General features: G+C 44.4%; 1 protein-coding gene and 1 long non-coding RNA gene across 7 annotated transcripts; one reads left to right on the top strand and one right to left on the bottom strand.

Moving 5' to 3' along the window:
• Nucleotides 1–5194: 5194 nt before the first annotated feature.
• LOC146435522 (uncharacterized) lies at nt 5195–6496 on the bottom strand. The gene is made up of 3 exons (XR_014853082.1): nt 6382–6496; nt 5672–5811; nt 5195–5519 (listed from the first exon to the last, which is right to left on the bottom strand). It is a non-coding gene; the product is annotated as an uncharacterized LOC146435522 (long non-coding RNA).
• A 77-nt stretch (nt 6497–6573) lies between these two features.
• On the top strand, nt 6574–18816 carry NCOA4 (nuclear receptor coactivator 4). 6 transcript variants are annotated; one of them, XM_085064123.1, is made up of 10 exons: nt 6574–6668; nt 12093–12246; nt 12695–12835; nt 12956–13044; nt 13504–13612; nt 14219–14287; nt 14690–14833; nt 15061–16071; nt 16389–16478; nt 17029–18816. In XM_085064123.1, the coding sequence occupies exons 2-10, from the start codon at nt 12106–12108 to the stop codon at nt 17032–17034; spliced, it is 1800 nt and encodes a 599-aa protein (XP_084920249.1). In that variant the 5' UTR covers nt 6574–6668; nt 12093–12105; the 3' UTR covers nt 17035–18816. The 6 variants fall into 6 exon arrangements, with proteins under 6 accessions (XP_084920249.1, XP_084920248.1, XP_084920247.1 ...); XM_085064122.1 differs by having other exon boundaries at nt 14687–14833; XM_085064121.1 differs by having other exon boundaries at nt 14216–14287.
• The last annotated feature ends 347 nt before the right edge of the window (nt 18817–19163 follow it).

Below are 19163 nucleotides of genomic sequence, written 5' to 3'. Positions count from 1 at the left end.
TATTTATTGTTACCATTCCTAGAGGAGAGGGCAAAACCTGTCAGACCTTTGACACTGACTATTATTATCGCATTTTCGATTTGCTATGATCCTTGACTATGGGGTTAAATACTGCAATAGTGGGTATTATCTCAATCTTAAAAGAAAACCTTCCATAGTTAAATCAGTTCTTTAAAAAACCCCCAAACAGCAAACTAAACAGTTGTTTAGTCATTGTCACATCAGTTACTTTTAAAATCATTGTATTTATTTATTTGGTCCTCACCTGAACATGTTTTCCTGTAGAAACCCCTGTTCTAGAGAAAGCTTATCTTCCCTCCAGATGTAGCTTAAGAAAGTTTGTGTTGTACAGCTGAGACAAAAGGTCCCACAGAGCAACATTTTTCCACAGCACTCTAAGATGGGCGCAAGTGAGAGGAGGAAAAAGCAGTCAGCTGCTCTGTACCAAAATGTAACCAAGAAGTTCCAGGGAAAAAGAGCATCTTCACTGGACAGACAGGGCAGTGTATTTTTTCCTGATCACTACTCTGCTTATAACCAGTAAGAATAATGACATGCTGGACTAATTGCATTATTGGATAGACATTTAGTCTTTTAAATCCAAAGCAGCAACAAGCTGTCTGGAGAGGTGCTGGCGTAAGAGGCCTTCTACAAGGATGTTACTCACTATTAAAAATTGAATAAGAAATACAGTGTAGCTTTGCTCTAGGAAAGGTAATGTGTAGTGAGGTTTGGTTAAAGCAGAAGCTCAGAGTGGAGATGAGATTGAGGAACCCCAGCTCCACACAAGGGAACAGGGCTAGGTGTCCTTCAGACTCTGCTACTACCCCCTCTCTCAGGAGCTTTTCCAACTGTGAAATTGCAACGTTAATACTTCATTGCCATCTGTTCCTTTCAGACATGTTGAGGTGATTAATTTGTCTTCCTAAGCCCCTTGAAAATGAAAGCAGTTTATTAGTGCTAAGTAATACTGTTAATTGGCAAGAGAGAAAGAGGGAGCATGTGGGTTTATAAATTGGGAATAAATAATTCTAATCAACTCTCACAGTACCAATTAAATAACTTAGTGGAACTTGCTGCGTCAGTCACTTGTGTCTTTCCCTTTCAGAGGACTTTAGGGGTCTAGGATGGATTTCTAAATTTGATCTCTTTTCCCTTCATTTAGAACTATGGATCCAAAATGAAGAATATAATGTGCCTGTTCAGCTTCCTTCCAGAGCCTTGTTCTTTACTTGGGCCACAAGGTCCAGCTGATCCTCTGCAAAACAGGGGAGTCTAATGCCTGTGAACCTGTGTGCAGAGCCCTGGGCTGCTCGTGTCTGCAAGTACTGCCTGTCCACAAGTACTGTGTCCTGCAAGCTCCTCGTGCCTGCTGAGGGAGGGAGCTGTGATGCTATAGTCTGCGTTACCCACTCCCTTGCCCCTCTACAGGGGTAATTCCACAGAGACATGTGGTTTTAAAAGGAAAGAGATGAGCAAGCTTTGTGGGTGTGACATGGATTAGTGAGAATTTTGTTCCTTTTCTTGCCCAGAAAGCAGCTTGCAGACAGAAGTTCTGCCCAGTATAAAAATGACTGTGCTCCCTTTTCACCTCTGCCAGCTGGAATGAGCATGGCCATTTTCTGAAGGGCAACAGGCAAAATCAGTGCAGTGCAGTTGTTTCTTTCTCCTGGAGCTCTTTCAGCAGACTTGGCACGCAGTTGGTTGTGGCTTTTACTCCATCGGTGAAGGGAGTGGTGCATATCCTTTGCCATGGTCGCTTGGATGTCTGACTTCCATCTTTCTCGAGCTGTAGAAGTGCTGGGCCTTGAGCTGACAGCCGTCACATGTACCAGGGCCAATGTGTTCAGATAGCAGAGTACTAAGCTGTAGCTTGTAAGTCTTTGGAAGCATTAATCCTTTCTAATATGTGACCTAAACAGATGTCATCTGTCTTATTATCAGGCTTTCAGTATACTACAGGCTATGCCACTCAGATGGCATGTGAAGGAAGCTTAGAAAACAAAGGAGAGAGACACAAGCAAGGAAACAATGCTGCAGACTTCCATCCCCTTCCAGCCACCCCTCCTGCTCTCCTACAGGCACTAAAGACAACTCCAGTAACCATGGTGTCACAGGTGTGATGAAGGGGAGATTTTGTCCGCCAAGGTGTTAAAGGTATTGTGACCCAAGGAATGTGGGTCAGGCACTTGGTGCACTCCTGCTGGCCAGGATTACATCTCCGAGCTCCACCTGGTGCTCAGTGCTACTGCACAGCCCCGCAGGGCAGACCCACTCTTCCCCTCTGGCATCGTCTGGTCCCTGCTCACCTCCTACAATTTTTACTGTAAAGCAGAGATGGGGGCACAGCTTGGGGTGCAGTGACCCCTGCCTGAATACCCTTGTTGTTTGTGCTTTCCAGCACACCCCTGCTGACAGGCAGCTTTTTGTGGTGCAGGAAGCAGATAGAACTATCCAGGCCTGGGTGCCATCACCTGACCTGTGCTGTACTGCCCTTAAAGCAATGGCACGAACTGGAGTTTCTGGTCCCTCCCCTGACACAGACACAAAACCCTCAGTAATGACACATGCCTAAAAAGTCAGGCTTTTCACTTCCTCCGATGGAATTTTGCAGACTTGTAGATAATTTGCTTACCCTGCCTCTGGTGCTGGTTGTAGCACAAACTGATGCACTCCAGACTGGGACTGGGCAGAAATTCCTGTGTGCGGGTAATTTGAGTGCTGTCTTGTGTTCACATTGTCTGGAAAATCCTACAAATGCCATTGCTTCAAAGAACCTAATTTTAAGAAAGTTTTTACATTGATTTAAATTCATGGTGTTATGTTAAAATTTTTTATGTTGTAATTTCTTCCTTGTTTACATCGTGATCTATGTTTTCTAAATTTCATGGTTTTTTTCAGCATCAACTTCACTCTAACAGTAGAAGAGGGGTTAATTTAGTGTCGTGCTCTTGTAGCTGCTTTCTTAAAAAGGATCTTGGGAAAAGATGAGACAAGTGTTTCTGAGAATGCAGAAGAGACCTGTTTTTATTCTGTAATGCCTGCTTCTCCATTAAAATGAGAGCAAGCCCTAGAGCTGTAACACAGCCCTTGTGTTCTACGCCTACACTACGAGTCCTTTATTCCTGCTCCAATTTTGACTGGAATGTGTATGTGTATATATTTATATATATATATATATATATAGGAAGCTTCAAAATGTTTAGTGACCAAAATCACACTGCTGTTTTACTGCAAGCTCAGTCTGTGTTTGTGGTAGAACAAGTTTTCCAAAGCACGTTGAAGCTTTGTAAAAACAGTTTTAGTTTAGTTAAAATTGTTTACACAGTTTACATGCCTCCCTCCCTCTAGTGTGAGTCCTTTGGTGCTGTGCCTGTTATTTTTTGCATTGACAGGTTTGGGCCACAACAGGTAAGAGATTTGTTCACATCTGTGGTGGAACCTTAATTCACAAATGCAACCCATTGCTTCCAGAAGTTCTGCCTTTGGTTAGGCTGCCTGGAGAAGCTACACAAGAACTTCCTGAGAACCTCTTTAAACGAAAGATGAGAGTGGAGTTAGGTGTAATCTCTACTTCTGTTCTATGTGAAGTCAAATAGAAGAATAGACACTAATAAAAAAATTTGCAGAAATGAGAAATCCCTAAACTGGAGAAAGAAAAAAGGCTGTGTGTGGTGTGCAGGAAAAGGCTATTAAAACATCTGTTTACAGTCAATGTATGAAACTGTTTGTGTGGGAGTTCAAAACCAGTTCGTTTCTCCCCGGCACTGAGGTAGCTCGACACGAGCAGCTAAGATTCGAGGTGAGTAAATACAGCGCGGAGAGCTTTGAAAGTGCCCTGCAGGCAGTGAAGCCTTTGGACTTCAGCACAAGTGGTGGCTGCTCTGCTCGGCTCCTTGGGCGGGCTGGGGACTGAGGTCGCCCCGGGGCCACGGACGGGACGGGCTCTGCGGGAAGGCTGGGATGGACCTGGCGCACAGCTGTGGGACACAGTGCCAGGTCACGGCCTGCCTGGAAGGGGACCAAGGACAGACGTCAGAGAGGATACGTGGGAAGGAGGGTCATGCACCCGGGCTGGCAGGGACGAAGGGAAAACAGTCTCATTCCAGCGGCAGAGCTTAAGGAAACTAGCGACTCCCCCGGGAGCTGCGCGAGGTTCCCTGACGCCTACGCTGCCGATTCTTCTAGAATTTCATAGTCCGCCTTGGGACTATTGCTGCTTCCTACAGGAGCAGCCAGCAGCTTATTCGTCCGCCTCGGCATCCGGCTGCACCCCCAGCTCTGCCGGGCTTGCACTTCCTTGTTCCCCCTGTACGAGGCAGGGATGGACATTGCAGAACAGGGAAATCACATTAAGGAGCATCTCTGTTAACAGAGAAGTTAATACAGCTGATGGTCTTCAGCTAAATCATTGCAGTTGTTGAAAGAGGAACGGTCTGAACAGAGCAAAATCATTCTTTAAACCCCATAAAATTTGCTCTAAAATCATTGCACCAGAGAACATTGTTTAAGTCCTTTGTGGTTTAAGTGATGCACAGTAGTACAGTCTTGCAGTCCCATACCTAAGAAATGCAGGAAAACCTTCCAGTTCTCTGTCAAGGCTCATGTTTCCAGGGGATGGGAAGGGATGACTCTCTCCCTGGTCTTCATTCTCACACTGCAGCTGAGCAAGGAAGAATGTCTTTGAGTGTGACAAGCGAGTCATTATGCACTTTTGCCAAATCAAGGAAGGATAGACCTGTATATGGGATTCCCATTCACCAAGAAACAGGACTGAATTTTGGGTATAAGCATACATTATGTGTGACACACATCTGAAGGGCAAAGCTGCAGGCTTTTATCCTCATTAACTGTTTTTGATAGGTATGTAGATCTCTTTTATGCATCCAAAATTCTCTTCATACTCTGGGTGGAGGCTTATTGTGAACATTGATACACACTTTTACCTGATACCCAGCACTGAGGAACTGCTCACTACATCTCCATCTTTGCTGCTGTTTGAACAGGAGCAGATTATCTTGTTTATTTTCCCATAAAACTGCATCTCTACTCAACCTTTTACCTCTATTTTAGTAGAGCACCAATTTGCCTTATGCTTAAGCCAATGCCATTTTAAATTTCATTTTCTGATCCACTATGTAGGTTTATAGGCACATCTGGTGTGGCAAAGGGTATGGCTGAAGGAGGAGCAGTGTGTACTGCCAACAGGAGTGGCAGGAAAGGGACCATTAAAATATGCATGTAGTTCCTTTCTCTTGATATTCCTTTAGGGGTAAGATGGAAGATGTATCCAAAGAACGAATCCTCTTAGGAAGGCATGACCTTAACTACAATGACTCCACACAGAAACTGTACCATGTGAAGCAGCTCTACCAACAAAAAAACCACTCAAACCATCTGGATTATGGTATTACCTTGGTCAAGCCCATGGAAGACATGACAGAAACCTGCCATTGTCCACTGTGCCTGCCTGCCCAGGAGAGGCAGCTTTCTTTTCCTGGAACAGTCCTGCTGGGTAACTGCATATGGGGACACAACAGGTGTGTGAGCACTGCTGGTTTTCCAAGGTCAGGCAGGGTTGGTGTTACTTTCCTCTTAAATTCGAACACACAGAGGAGGATTATATAACCCACCCCGTGTCTCTACGTGTTTAGACGAGGAAGCCAAATACCTGAAATTCTGGTTCCTAGGGTAACAGCACATCTGGGACTAGGTGGCTGACTTCTCCTTTCTCTTATGTCAGCACTGAATAATTTGTACTCGCAGCCCCGACTAAGGTCCTGTTCAAAAGAACGGCTCCTTGGTCTGTGCCTAGGGGAAGAAATGTGTAGAAAATGGTGACTCAGCTACCACATGTACTCAGCTACTCAGATTTCCATTTGAAGCACTTTCTGCTTGAAGCCTCCATACATTCTCTAAGCTTTAAGGTGTGTACACCTACAAAAGGCAGCACTTCACAAAAGTGCTGGCCGGGTGGTCACGGAAAGGCTGAAACCTCACAGTATCACAGAATAGTCTGTGTTGGAAAAGACCCCCAAGGACCACCGAGTCCAACTCCTGAGTGTCCCACACAGGGATAGAACCCACAGGTCATGTTATTTCATATATATATATATATATATATATATATATATATATATGTATGTATGTATGTATGTATGTATGTATGTATGTATGTATGTATAAGAGCACCTTGCTCTGGCCAGCTGGGCTGACCTCCTCGCCCCTGCCCAGCTAAAGAGCGCCGGCAGGGAGCAGGAACTGGATCCTGTTCCCAGCTGGAAAGAGGGATGGCGGTACAGGGAGGTGTTCTGCCGTGCTTCACACAGCAGACAGGCACAACTAAAACCGTACTGTATAAAGCCAAACTAAGCCACGTACGCTTAGTGAGATTTCCGGTGGACACGAAAAATACCCAAGCCGGTGACTCGCCCCGTGTTACACGTTTTGTGCTCGGGGGATTTGCCGTTCTCCCCAGATTTTGGCTGCCGTGAGGAGCAGCAGCCGCAGCTGCACCGCCGCTCCCTCAGCGCTCCCTCAGCGCCGCCGCAGCTGCTCCGCCGCGCCGGCAGGGGGCGCGCGGGGCGGCGCTCTCGCGAGAGCGCGCGGGGCTGGCGCGGACCGGCGTGCGGACGGCGCGGGGCTGAGGGAGCGGCGCGCGGACGGCGGTGAGGGGCAGCGGGGCAGCGGGGCGGGGAGGGGCGGGAGGGACCGGGGGGATCCGTGAGGAATCCCTGAGAAATCCGTGAGGAATCCTACAAGGCACCCGGTAAGGCACCCCGTGCCGCGCAGCAGGAAGTGCCCGGGCACCCGGCCTGGGTCGGGCAGGTCGGTCGGGAAATGGACGCTTCGCGGCGCTGGGCTCCCCCGGCGCACGGGGACGGGGTTTTGTACAGATCTCGCTCTCTCTTCCTGGCCCACAGAGATTGTGTTGCCAGCGCTCCTAAAGCCACGTCTCCAACTGCAAAGTCTTTTGTTAGCAGCCGCGGTTCTCAGAGGTTATATAAGCAGTAAATGTCTGGGTTAGGAATGGTCGTGCTTGTGCCGCATCGTGTTCAAAGTTTGTCAGATCTGTGTTGTTCGGCACCTGGTAAATGGTGTGAGCTAGAGTTTCCGGGGGTTTGCTAAGCATTCTGGCAGCTTTAAACTCGGTGTTTGTGGCTGGAATGAAAGGGAAAAGCTGACAGAGGAACAAGGTTGCCTCCCCCTGAGACTTTGGGTTGGGATTGCAGTCGCCACGGGAGCGGAAAGAAGTTGGCAGCCATATAAAAACCACTGTTGATCACACTGCAAGTGCATAACATTCGATGGATGGATGTGGCACTGCTATCTTTGGGGCCATATGCTTCAGGCAGAGCCAGGGATTTGTCACTTGTTTTCCAAAGGGTTTTAAGTGCAAAAGTCTGGAAGATAGTTGTGTTATAATGTGCAATCTGTGTTAAGTGTGTGTCTTTCCCACTCTGAGATACGTACTTTGGTATTGTCAGTAATTATAGCATAGAGATTTCAGGCCTTCATGTTCAGATACTTTGTTGTGCATAAAATATATATTTATGGTAGATGGAATAAAATGGTGATGAGACTTCTTCACAGCTGCATTAGTGACTTTGGACTGTTCAGAGACCAGCTTAGTGCACTGGCCGGGCTGTTTCAGGTCTAAAACAGGCAGAAGAGGTAGTCACACGTGTTCAGACCACATGTGGCACAGACCATATACTGTCCAGACAGATAAAAACTGCCTGAATTTTAGAAAATGTCAGGTTGTTTATTTCACTTTCTCTATTACTCAGAGCTGTTAAAGGTTATTTTTTTCCTATGCATGGCTTGTGACTTAAAAAATAGGGTGGTATATACTTGTTTTGGAGTTAAATAATCCACCCAGCAGGAGCTCCATACAGATACTGGTGTGGAATGCTGATGCTGCACTCTACAAAGTGCTTGTTGTGCTTGGATGTAAATGGGAAGTTCTGAGATTCAGCTCATGTACTTAGAGTACTTCACTGCCTGACCACAACTCCCACGCACCTAATTTGGGAGAGCTTCTTAAGAGGAACTACTGTTTTTTGGTGGGGTAAGATGGAAATCCATGGGGATTTCAGTTCAAAGAAGACGGCTGGTTTAAGGCCACTAAAGACAGGTCAGAGAGGCCTTTGGAGGAGCCTTGTCCTGCCAACTGGAAGAAATCATTCCACACTTATAAATAGAACCCGTTCGATGGTAGGCTTCATTCCCTGCAGAAGCTTTTTCCTAGCAAAGTCTCTGTACAGCCATGTTTTTGAGGTGCTTCTACACCCATTTGAAATGGAAAACAATGCTCTTCCCGAGGGCAGCAGGGATGGTTGTGCTGAGAGTGAAAAGCTGGTTAAACCAGTTTCCTGCCAGCCTGTTTGCAGACTGTGTAGAAGAGGCCGGGTTGTCTCCTCCTCTTCTGCTCCCCAGCCACCAGATACTTAATTAGAAGCTAAAAATTACTTTTGTCCAGCAGTTTCTGACCTATGGGAATTAACACCTCAGGGGTGGAGTGTAGGCAGCCAGGAGGTTGCGCAGAGCACCAGCAGAAGTAATACTGTGACCACAAGTTGTGGCTGCAGGGTCTTGTGACAACTCTCCAGCGAACCAAAAGTCTTCTGTGAAAACTGGTAGTTATTTTACTATTAGGAGCAATATCATTTCCCTGCCCCATTCAGACAGTTCTTTTGTTTTCATGGCAATAACATTTTTACTGATTACATGCAGGCGAGGACACGTGTGTGGGCCATCCCTGGGAGCGTTCAAGGCCAGTCTGGATGGGGCACTGAGCAGCCTGGGCTAGTGAGAGATTTCTCTGCCTGTGGCAGAGGGGTTGGAATGAGATGATCTTCAAGGTCCTTTCCTACCCAGGCCGTTCTGTGAGCTCTCCTCAGCTGTGTGTGTGAAATTGCGGAAGCGAGAGTAGATGTGACAGGAGTTGTGTGTGTGTGTGTTTCACTGTGGTCCTTCCAGGAGCTAACTCGCATCCGAGCGGCTCAGTGTCAGGACTTCTGGCACTTCACAGGCTCAGTGGATGGGGAGCCTCACTGCTGGACTCTGCGTGGCCAGGGACGGGAGGAAGGTTGAGCTCGGCAGCTGGGTCGGCTCTCAGCGCTTTGGCCCTTGCTGCTGCAGCAGAAAGCCGCGCTGGATGCCTTAGCGCTCGGGTCTGCTTTAGGGTTGCATGAAGAAGGCACATTGCCACACTTCCGAAGTCGCAAGAAATAGCGGTTTTGTTGCAAAATGTTGAGGTTTCGCTGTTTGAATTGCCAGCGGGATGCTCGGGGGGCACTCGGTGTTTTGCTGAGCGGAGGCAGGCCGGGGCAGAGCGGATGCGGCCCGGCCCGGTCCCCCCCCGGCACGGGGCCGGTGGTCGCGGCCACTCCCGGGCTCGTCCGGCGCTGCCTACGTGCGGGCTCAGCCGGGCGCGGTGGCTGGGGCGGGGCGCGGGCTGGGCCGCCCCGATAAGGCGCGGGGCCCTCCAGCGAGCCAGGGCTTGGAGTGGAATTTGCAGGGTTGGAAGCATTCCGGAAAGCATTCCGGAGGTCGTGCCTCGGCGGAGCGGGAGGCTGGGAATGGAAGCGGCATTATAAACAGGACATTGCGGGATATCTTACTGAGCGCGGAAAGTAAGTGCTAGCTCATCTGGTGGGGGTTGTGCATCCCATGGTGCAGATAGTGGGGACTGTTGGGGATCTCCGTGTGCTTGGAAACAGTTTGATGGCACGGAAATGGCTAGAAAAGGTCGCTGGGTGTTGCAGCCGTGTGTGTTCTTGCAGAAGTAATTGTATTGTGTTACTGTTGAGCCGAAGTGTGTGATCGCGGGTGTTTTGGAGCATGGGACCTGAGAACGTCTTAAATTCCCAGTGCTATTTGTGAGTAACTGGGAAGCAAGAAAATAGGTGCTTGCCCCCACTTAGTCTTTCCACTTAGAGGCTTGTGGAAATTAAAAAGACGGCTTGGATTGCTTTCATGCTCAACTGTCATGTGAGTTTTACTGGCTAATTTTTGATAAAACCTAAGAACAGCCATTTTAACAGGAGCTGGCTAGCTGAAGGAAGGCAGCATTCATTCTCTCTGTACATTTTGGAGAGACTCTCTTGCAATCATCGAAAAACAGGAAAAGCAACAAACAGTAGTTTCCGAAATCATTAGAGAAGCATGTGTAAGCTTCTTAAATGTGATTGTGCCATTATGAAGTTGCTAATGCAGAGTGTGATAAAGTAGTTTAACAATTTTCACAAGAGGTGTAAGTGCATTATCTACTGTGTGAGCAAATATGGTAGCTATATTTAGCCTTTCAGACTTTGACTTGGTTGTTACATAGGAATATAATAAAAGAAATAAAATCAATATGATTTTTAAAATTTTACTTGGAGTATATGATAATTTTAAAGGCATCTAATATCCTTGTTTTCTTGGCTGGGTGTATTGCTGTAATCTACTTGTTAGATTACACCTGAGAACTAGGGCTCACACACTGTTGGCTCCTACTTCCTGTAGATTGTACATGGGAGCTGAAAAGTAAGATGAAGTCTATGGGGTGTTGTGAGGAGAAAGCGTAGCTTTCCTTTTGTTGAACATTGCCAGCAAAGTGAAGACCATGACATCTTACAGAAGTGAACCTGTGAATGAGTTAGGATGTGCAAATACAGGGACAAGACTGGCATTCATAACACAGTATGGAGAATGATGTATTTTGGGCTTCTGTACCCTGTCTGATGTGGTGCAAAATAACATAAGGTTAAAAATTACTTTCGAGTTCTCTTCTTGTATTTGTGCTCTGCAGTTCCTGGAAGATGAGGTGTTATGGTGAGGATGGGATTGAGTTGTGTGCAGGGTCTTGGGGTGGTTTCTGTGCCTCATCTGTGTCTTGTGTCTGGAGAGACAGGAAGCCCATGGTGTTGAGGGAGCTACGGGAGGTGCAGACTCTGGTCCTGCCCCACAGTGAACATTGCTTTTTCTGTCACCTTCCACTTGCAAGCCACTCCTAGCCCTCTGCTCTCTGAAACACACACTTTATATCTGTCTGGTGGATCTTGGCTGTGGAAAGACTTTTGGGTTGCAGTTTATATGATCATGGGGCTTGGAAGTTGCAGACTAAATGACTGCTCAGTAACACAAGCTCGTTGTTGTCATATTTAAAACTACTTTCAGTTCCCTCCAGAGCAGTGGTAAAATCTGTGACATTTTAGATTGACACATGTATACACTTTAATTCTGCTGGGAATTTCCATAGCTGTCATTAGTGAGGACTTGTTTTAAATAGAAGGAATACTGTGAATGTTTAGTGCTTCAGAAATCCCATGAAACTCCTCTATAGCAAAATATCTATCCACAGTTTAGGAAAAGTGCTTACACAGATCCTTCCCATTTTTACTAAAAATTCATATGATCTTTTCCCCCTTACTTGCAAGTTCCTTACTAGTTTAACTTCTCTAGAAGCTTTGGTTTTGAGTCCCTTTTCCTTGAGACTATGCTGAAGCTGACTAAGTTACCGCAGCTGTGACCAGAACAAAATAATGGGCAGCTGTTAAAAGTTCTGGCCTTTGCAGCTTAGTAAAGAATGATCTTTGCAGCAGCACCTGGGTTTTCAGTTGATGAAACTGTATTGGAATTTTCTCATTTATAGGAGCCAGTTCACCTGCCTAGAGAGGGAAAAGGAGTGACTGAAATATTTCTTACCCCTGGCTGGGCCGTTTACCCCAGCTCTGGCATTGCTGCTGAACCTTCCCTGAATCAGCCCCTCAGCTCTGCAGTTTGCTGACTAGGTCTAAAAGCTGGAGGAAGGTGACTGGCAGGGGAGGATTGCCTAAACTCCTGCAGCTGCAACTGTTGTCAAATATCTGTTGGTTTTCCTGTGATGGTGCAAATTCCGTGGGCTGAGGCGTTTGAGAGATCATTGTCGCTCCTGGAGGAGAGCTTTATCTATGTTTAGAAAACTTGCAGCTGTGTAGGGTCTTAGGGTATTTTTGTTCACCTTTATAATGAAGTAGAGCAGATGGTTCTTCATATGATGCCCTTCCGCTTCTCTTAAAGAGGAATAGAAACTGTTAGGAAATTGTTTTTCCACTGTGTTTTAGGAACACTTCAAGAATGAGTCCACCACAAGATAGAAATAGAAATTCCTGCAGCAGTGAGACTCTGGCAAAGTGCCTTCAAGCAAAGAAGGACTTGGAAACAGCTATATCTGGAATTGTCAAAGCTGAACAGCAGATTAAAGAAAACTGGCAGGAGGTAATTTGAAATTACTTCTTAATGATGTTTTAATAACTAACATTAATGAAAGTTTTTATTATTTCCAAGTACTTACTATTATGATGGTGGTCTGAAATTTTCCTAATCATTTGCAAGCACATTGCTGTGTCATTTGGTCCTGCTCTTGATAAAGCTATTCCTGTATTATTAGCTTAGGCATGCAGAATTTCCGAAAGTTGTTGGTTGAAACATCAGAATAGATATTGCAAATAACATTATTCTTTGATACCTCTTTAAAGGTAGCCTTGGAACTTTTACTGACCTGAGTCACCACAGTGATGACCATGGGTGACTGTGATTAATTTTTGAGAAATAAATTGCTCCAAAAATACCACTTGCCACTGACAAACAGTAGTCTGTAGTCAGTGCAGCACGTGTTTGTTCACTCTGCTTGACAGATGTAGAAATGGTGTGTGTTCCCTGACAGGTCAAGGCCAAGATCCACAGCCACATCAGCCGGCACCTGGAATGCCTGCGCAGCCGTGAGGTGTGGCTCTTCGAGCAGGTGGATCTCATCCAGCAGCTCAAAGAGGAGGCCTTGCAGCAGCAGGCACAGCAGCTCTATTGGGTAAGGCTTGCTTGTCAGTTGCTGTAATGGTATTTCCAAGTGAACTTTGTGCTTTCAAGTATTGCCTCCCTTTTCATCCTGGAAGCTGAAACAATAACATGTGTTTTGTCTTCCATGCAGTACTTGGGACAGTTCAATTGCCTTATTCATCAGCTGGAACGCTCCTACAGTAACGAACTGGCAAACCAAATTTCAGTTTGCTTGGAGAGGTAAAGATATTTTATGATGCAAGTTAACACAGCTGGGCTTCTTTAAATTTGTGAATTTAATTTGATTTTTTATTCTGAAAGAACTAATAGTGGATTGCACTGTTCTTACATTTTTAATAGTTCCTACAAATAAGAACTTTATAGCAGTCTGAGGTGATAAACCAGGACCATAATGAGCAGAAGAGATACTAATTTATGCAAATAGTTTCAAATATTAGTTGTTGACAGCATTTGAAGTAAGAAGGTCAAACTTGTTTTGCTGGCTATTTATTTTGGTCTTGCTTTGCAGATAGGCATCTCTTTCTTGTATGCCATATCAAAAGTCTTCTTTGTTACCTAATGACTGCCAAGAAGCTTGAAAGCCCTTTTATGAAATAATGGACTGACTTCCAAAACAGGATGGATGAAGAAGATTGTAATTTTTTTTTTCTTTCTGTAACTATCACCTTACTCTTTCAGACTGGGAAGTCTTACACTTAAACCTGAAGAGTCTTCCATCCTGAATTTTGAGGCTGACACATCTTACCTTCGCCAAGCTATTACCTCATTTGGTTCCATTAAAACAATGGTAAGCACCAGGACTTCCCTGGGTTGGAATACTTGCCACAAAGATTTTTTTTTGTTGTTGGTAGTGCAATATATTCCAAGTGATATTTTTACTTTTAGAGACAGAATGGATCCTGGGTGTGAGTCATATAATTTTAGCTGTATAATAAATACTCAGTGGTTTATTAATTATTGCATGTAGTTCTCATTATCACTGAGCACTGTTATGTACATGTTATTTTAATATATTTTGGCATAAGCTGTGGGAATGACTACTATATTCTTATCCTATTTCAGCAAATGAAAATTTGTTACTGTTTTCTTTAGATAGCAATAGTTAAAACATTGTAGATGCTTTCTGTGATAAAAGTATTTTGGGATTCTTATGTAAGCAGAATATTTCCTGTATTATTGGACACAATTCTGTTAAAGGAAGCAGAATCAAGGTAGTATTTTTATAGTCAATCTTTCTCCATTCTGTTTGTAAGTGTTGAGGACATTTTAGAACATTGTAAGCCGCAAAGTACCAAGCACTTTAACTGTCCTTTACTTCTGCTTTATTGTGGAATGTGTCCTAGAAACTGGACAAAATGGAGATTTAAATTAATTTTTATTTTTCCTTCAGCAGACCTCAGAGAGAGAGAATATTTCTCCCTGGTTCCCAGGGCAGAACTGTTCCCTGATGAACTGTGAGCAGGTAAGATTAAGACCTGTGTCTGTGAGTGTTTAATTGCATTAAAGGGAAGTTGAGAGCTTAAGCATGATATGTGAGCTTGAGTAATGACTTTTGTTTGTTTAAAATGCTTGAGTAGCCAGTAACAGTGGCTGTGGTGAGCAGAGTGATCTGATACTATAGCTGCTCCAGGAGCAGACAGGCAAGAACATAGTATGAAAGTGTATGTGGAGGCAGAATTTTGAAATGAAATGTTCCTTGATGTTGGAACCATCCAATTCCTGTATTTTTTTCCATATTTAGAAGGAACTGGTTTTCCTTTCGGTGCAGAAATACTGGTACATGCTGAATGCCTGTGCTGATGTTCACTGTAGGTTGCCTCAGCAATCAGTCTTTCTCCTAACCAAGGACATTCTCTCTCAGCAGCAGACACTGTGTGGGACAGTGAATGCCTCGCTGGCTGACTGGTTACTGGGAAGCAGACCTGTGGGTGTGCGCCAGGCTCCCTATGTGCCCAGCACCAACCTTGAGGAATGGGTTATGCAAAAATGTGTGGCAGAGCCCAGCCAGGTAAACCTTTTGTGCACTAACCTAGCCTTTTATAGAGGGGAAAACACAGAGTCTGATTGTAGGCAGAATATGGTGGGAATGAAACCTTCCGTAGTACTCTTCATTCTGCTTTATGTTCAACTGATGCTTTGGCCCTTACAATCTGAATACTTTGAGCTCTAGCTATGCAAAGCTACTAAACATTGTCTTCTAGTGTTAATAGATGTATTTCAATGTGTCTTTACTAGGATTTGAATTCTTCCAAAGTCTGCTATTTTGAGCAAGCCTGGGGAAATCTGAAGGATTTGGAGAACTGGCTCCTGCACAATCAGCAGCATAGTGTTGCTGGGAAGACTGATTCCCCTGGCCGCAAGGACTCCACCTCTACTCTCAACTCATCCTTTTCCACTGTTGAAAAGGTGGAGGAATTAGAATCCCTTGGACAGGAAGAGATGGACCTTTCTGACTGGCTGCTTACTCCTGACACAGAAAATGGCAGTATTGCTTCAGATGAGAAATGGAAGAATGAATTTAAACCTTTTAGGGAAGAATGCAATTTGAATGATTGGCTCCTCAAAGCTGAAACATGTACCAATTGTCGTGGCAGCCAGAGCAAAAGTGTGGAAATTGAGAACCTGGGAAATCTGAAGTGTCTGAATGAGCATCTTGATGGAAAGAAACCACCCACTTCATCTGCTGTAAATACGTGGCTTCTTCAGCATTCCCAGGCCCCCTTTAAAGTGGAAGATGTGTGCAAAGCTAATGATCTGTGTACCAGCTTTTCAGAATGTGTGTGTGATGAAAACTGTGGAAAAGAGGCTCTTTGCAGATGGCTTCTGAAGAAAGATGGGAAGGATAAAAATGGGGTTCCGGTCTGCCAGAAAGATGTACCAGACCCTGAGCATGAGAAGACCAAGTTTGCTGCCAATTCCTGGCTTAGCCCTGCACAGCAGCTCCCAGGGGAGCCTGTGAGTGCAGAGAAAGCAGATTATTCAGCAGAGATCGCAGAACCCTGGAAAGCATTGCTCGAGAGGCCTCTGACAAGCTGGCTAGCCAGAGCTGAGCACAAAGCAGAAAGCACAGAAGAAAAAGAGAGTCGGGAAAAAGCAGACAAGAGTTTCAAGAGTCCTTTCCTAGACCTCTTGGCTCCATTCCATCTCCCCTTAAATGTAAACAATTGGGTGTTGACTTCAAATGACCTAGAAAATGCAAACCTGCCTCCAGTGGAAGATAAATGGCTTCTGCGCAAGAAAGCACAAGTGAGCATAAGTTTTTGTTACTTTTGTGTCTTATGTGCCAGGTTTATTGCTTTACCGAATTTAATGACTTCCTTCTCTTCCAAAGTCGTAGCTCTTCTGGTTAGTACTGACTGACAGTTTTTAGGTTTCTTGGCTCTTTTAATGTTTTCACAATTATTAGTTACTTAGCACTAAACAAGTTAACATGTTATACTAAATGAAGAAAGCATTAATCTCAGACTCAAAAATCAGTTTTTGTTTTGAACACTACAGAATTTGAAGATATATCAGAATGTATTTATGTTTGGGGTTGGTAATTAAGGTGATTTCTCTTTCAGGACTTTGGCCTTCCTACAGTTTGTGACCTTTTTGCCTGTATGAAACTCAGTGGAGATAACGAAAAATGGCTGTATCGGTCTCCTTTACAGGTAGGATACACAGAATGTGCTAGAACAGCTGGGCCTAAGCATAACTTGGGGGTGCAGAACACGTGCACTGGCCACCTTCATATTCAGTTCTTTGAATGTGATGTTTAACAGCATAATAATTTCTTCCCCATAGAGCTTTTTAACAACTTGGACCCTTCTCCCTTGTTATTATTCCTCCTCTTTAGATTAAAAGCCAGGGAGGGAATTAATTCTCTTGTGTAAATCTCTCAACTGGTTGACACTTGGTAACTTCGATTGTAACTAGGATGTGGAGTTAATGTGTAAATTCCAGGCAGCTTCTTTCTTATCTCAGTAATGTATTTACAGCGGACATAATGTTTTTTCTTTCTGGTGATAACTCTGTCATTACTTTTGAAATTTATGAAAATGGTCCTTAGCAGGACTACTTCAAACCCTAAAGGGCAGGATACTCAGTTCTAGGAGGAATGTTAGTATCACTTTTTTTCTGAAGTATCTTACAGTTATTCTTTTTTCCAAAGTGTTGCATTCTATTTATCAAAGAGAATAATCCTATTTTAAATTTGTTTAGATGTGAAGAACTGGAAGTGTTGAAATCATCCCCTTCCTGCTATCAGTTGCACATCATGCTGAGTGACTGCAGCCAGCTGAGTGCTTGTGTTTTGTGTTTGGCCGTCTGCCTTCTCTTCTAAAATGATAACAAAAAGAAAGATTCCTTATCTAACAGAGTTATGGTGCAGAAGATCCCTTTTCATTATTAATTCTGAAATGTAAACCCACTGAGCATAAGCAATCTGATCTATAGAGGTGTTAGCAAATTTGTATCTGTTATGGGAATACAAGGATCTTTAATGGGTTGTCACTTGAAGTACGTTGAAGCCAGTGCAGGTATAAAGCAGAATCTTCCTGGTGCTGTGGAACATCCACCTTTGACAGTGACTTCAGAAGTGCTGCTGTTCCTTTCAGCTGCTACTACTTTGTCATGGGTTCGGTTCCAGCTTACGTAGGCTATACTTGGAAGCAATTTGTTTTATGGAGCAGTTGCTCACTTTGGAGGTTTCTTTTGCATCTTGTGTTGGTGCATTTCCCAGGTGAGTATGTGTAATAAAGATTTCAAAAAGGCATGGATTTATGGGACCTAATATGCGACAGGAGAATTGGTAACTTATTTTTAAATCAGAATTTTTCTTGTGAATTTTTGAGCCTTTCAGAGAACAGGGTAGGGTGTTAATTTTCATACACCAGTAGATCAGATCCTACTGTGTCTCCAGCATTTAAAAACTATTTGAATGTCACTGAAAAAGCTGTAAAATGAAATTTGTGTTTCTGTTAGTTCCAGATAGTCCAAAATGCATTTTTATTGACTAAACCACTGGAAAGCAGGCATCTTAGCCACATAATATTTAAAGGTAATATTTGGGGAATTAGATGCCTTTCAGCACATTGATGTTATGCTGTTTAACTGGGAAGTGGTAACTTGGCAAACTGTGGCTCCCACTGATGCAGTTTAAAGGTATTTAATCTGTGGTTTCCATGTGATTATGTATGTGAAAATGGGGTCCAGTAACTCCGATCCCTGAAGCTGTGGACATAATATGAGCAATACCTCTTCAGATATTTAGCCTTTTGAGCCTGTAGGAACGAGTACAAAGGCATTAGATGGAAATGTAGATCGTGCCTGTCAGGCTCCATGGAAAAACTGTGAAGTTCCATAGTTTCTGGTGCAGCTTCTACTCACTTAACAAATTGCTCCTAATGACTATGAAAATAGGCCCCCCTTCTCCCCATCCCTGCAGCCTGCCTGGGAATTAAAGTGATTTGAGTTTTCACAACCCTGTAGAAAAGAAATTAAGACCTGACCTTGGTATCACTTTGCAGTGTGAACACATTCCTGTCTGATCAATCCTGTGCATTTGTTTAAAAGTAAGTTTTTAGTCTGAGAAGGGGAGACTGCACATCTGAAACCAGACCCTGAAAGGGCTTAACATCAGCCAAACACTCAAGGCTTTTGTACTTTCATAGCCAGGGCTTTCTGCTGGAGGCAGAGAGGTGTTTTAGAAGTTCACTTCCCCCTCCCATGTGTCCTTGTTGCTGCATGGGAAGACTGCACCGTGGCAAACTCCAATAATAGCCTGATGTGATTAGCAGTTGAACTTAATGAAGGTGATTGACGTGCAGCCCACCTCTTCTGATGAATTCCTTGTAGTTGTCATTGTGTGCTACTTTGTCAGTTCATTATGAGCCTTTAAAACTTGGGGGTATGTATTCCTTTACTTACTCAACTGACTTGTTGTCACTAATTGATATTTATGTAAAACCTTATTTAGTCTTTTCCATTAAAAAATAATTGCAACCAAAATGTGTGTTATGTCTCCTTTGCAAGATGGTTAACAAAAACTGCTGTGGCACCTTGCCAGTTTGCCTCTGGAAGCTGCTGCAGTTGTGCTTCCATCCTGATGGGACTCAGGTGCTTGAGTTCATTTCACCACTGCTTGGAGCTGTACTGAGCTCGAAAGCAGGGGCACTCTGGGACCAGGCACACCCCTCCACACCTGGGAAACTCCTGTCAGGCACTGCCTTGCAGTGTGACTCCCTGGCCATGCAGCTGGTGTGTCTCAGTCACCTAGGCTTTGCCCAGCTGGTGGAAGAATTACAAACTTGGACAGAAGGACCCATTTGCTTTTTACCACTCTTGAATACTTAAAG

Source organism: Lichenostomus cassidix, chromosome 6 (assembly GCF_008360975.1).
Source record: "Lichenostomus cassidix isolate B80296 chromosome 6, HeHo_3.0, whole genome shotgun sequence".
NCBI lineage: Eukaryota > Metazoa > Chordata > Aves > Passeriformes > Meliphagidae > Lichenostomus > Lichenostomus cassidix.
Note: the sequence above shows the minus strand (reverse complement) of the source record. Positions and strands in the feature narration are given on the sequence as shown.

What these genes read in the sequence shown, in the direction of transcription:
- NCOA4 (XM_085064118.1), top strand. Translation starts at nt 12,106, where the DNA reads ATGAGTCCACCACAAGATAGAAATAGAAATTCCTGCAGCAGTGAGACT. An exon ending in AGGCACAGCAGCTCTATTGG is followed by an intron (nt 12,836 to 12,955) that starts GTAAGGCTTGCT and finishes TCTTCCATGCAG; the next exon opens with TACTTGGGACAGTTCAATTG. An exon ending in GTGTGGCAGAGCCCAGCCAG is followed by an intron (nt 14,834 to 15,060) that starts GTAAACCTTTTG and finishes TGTCTTTACTAG; the next exon opens with GATTTGAATTCTTCCAAAGT.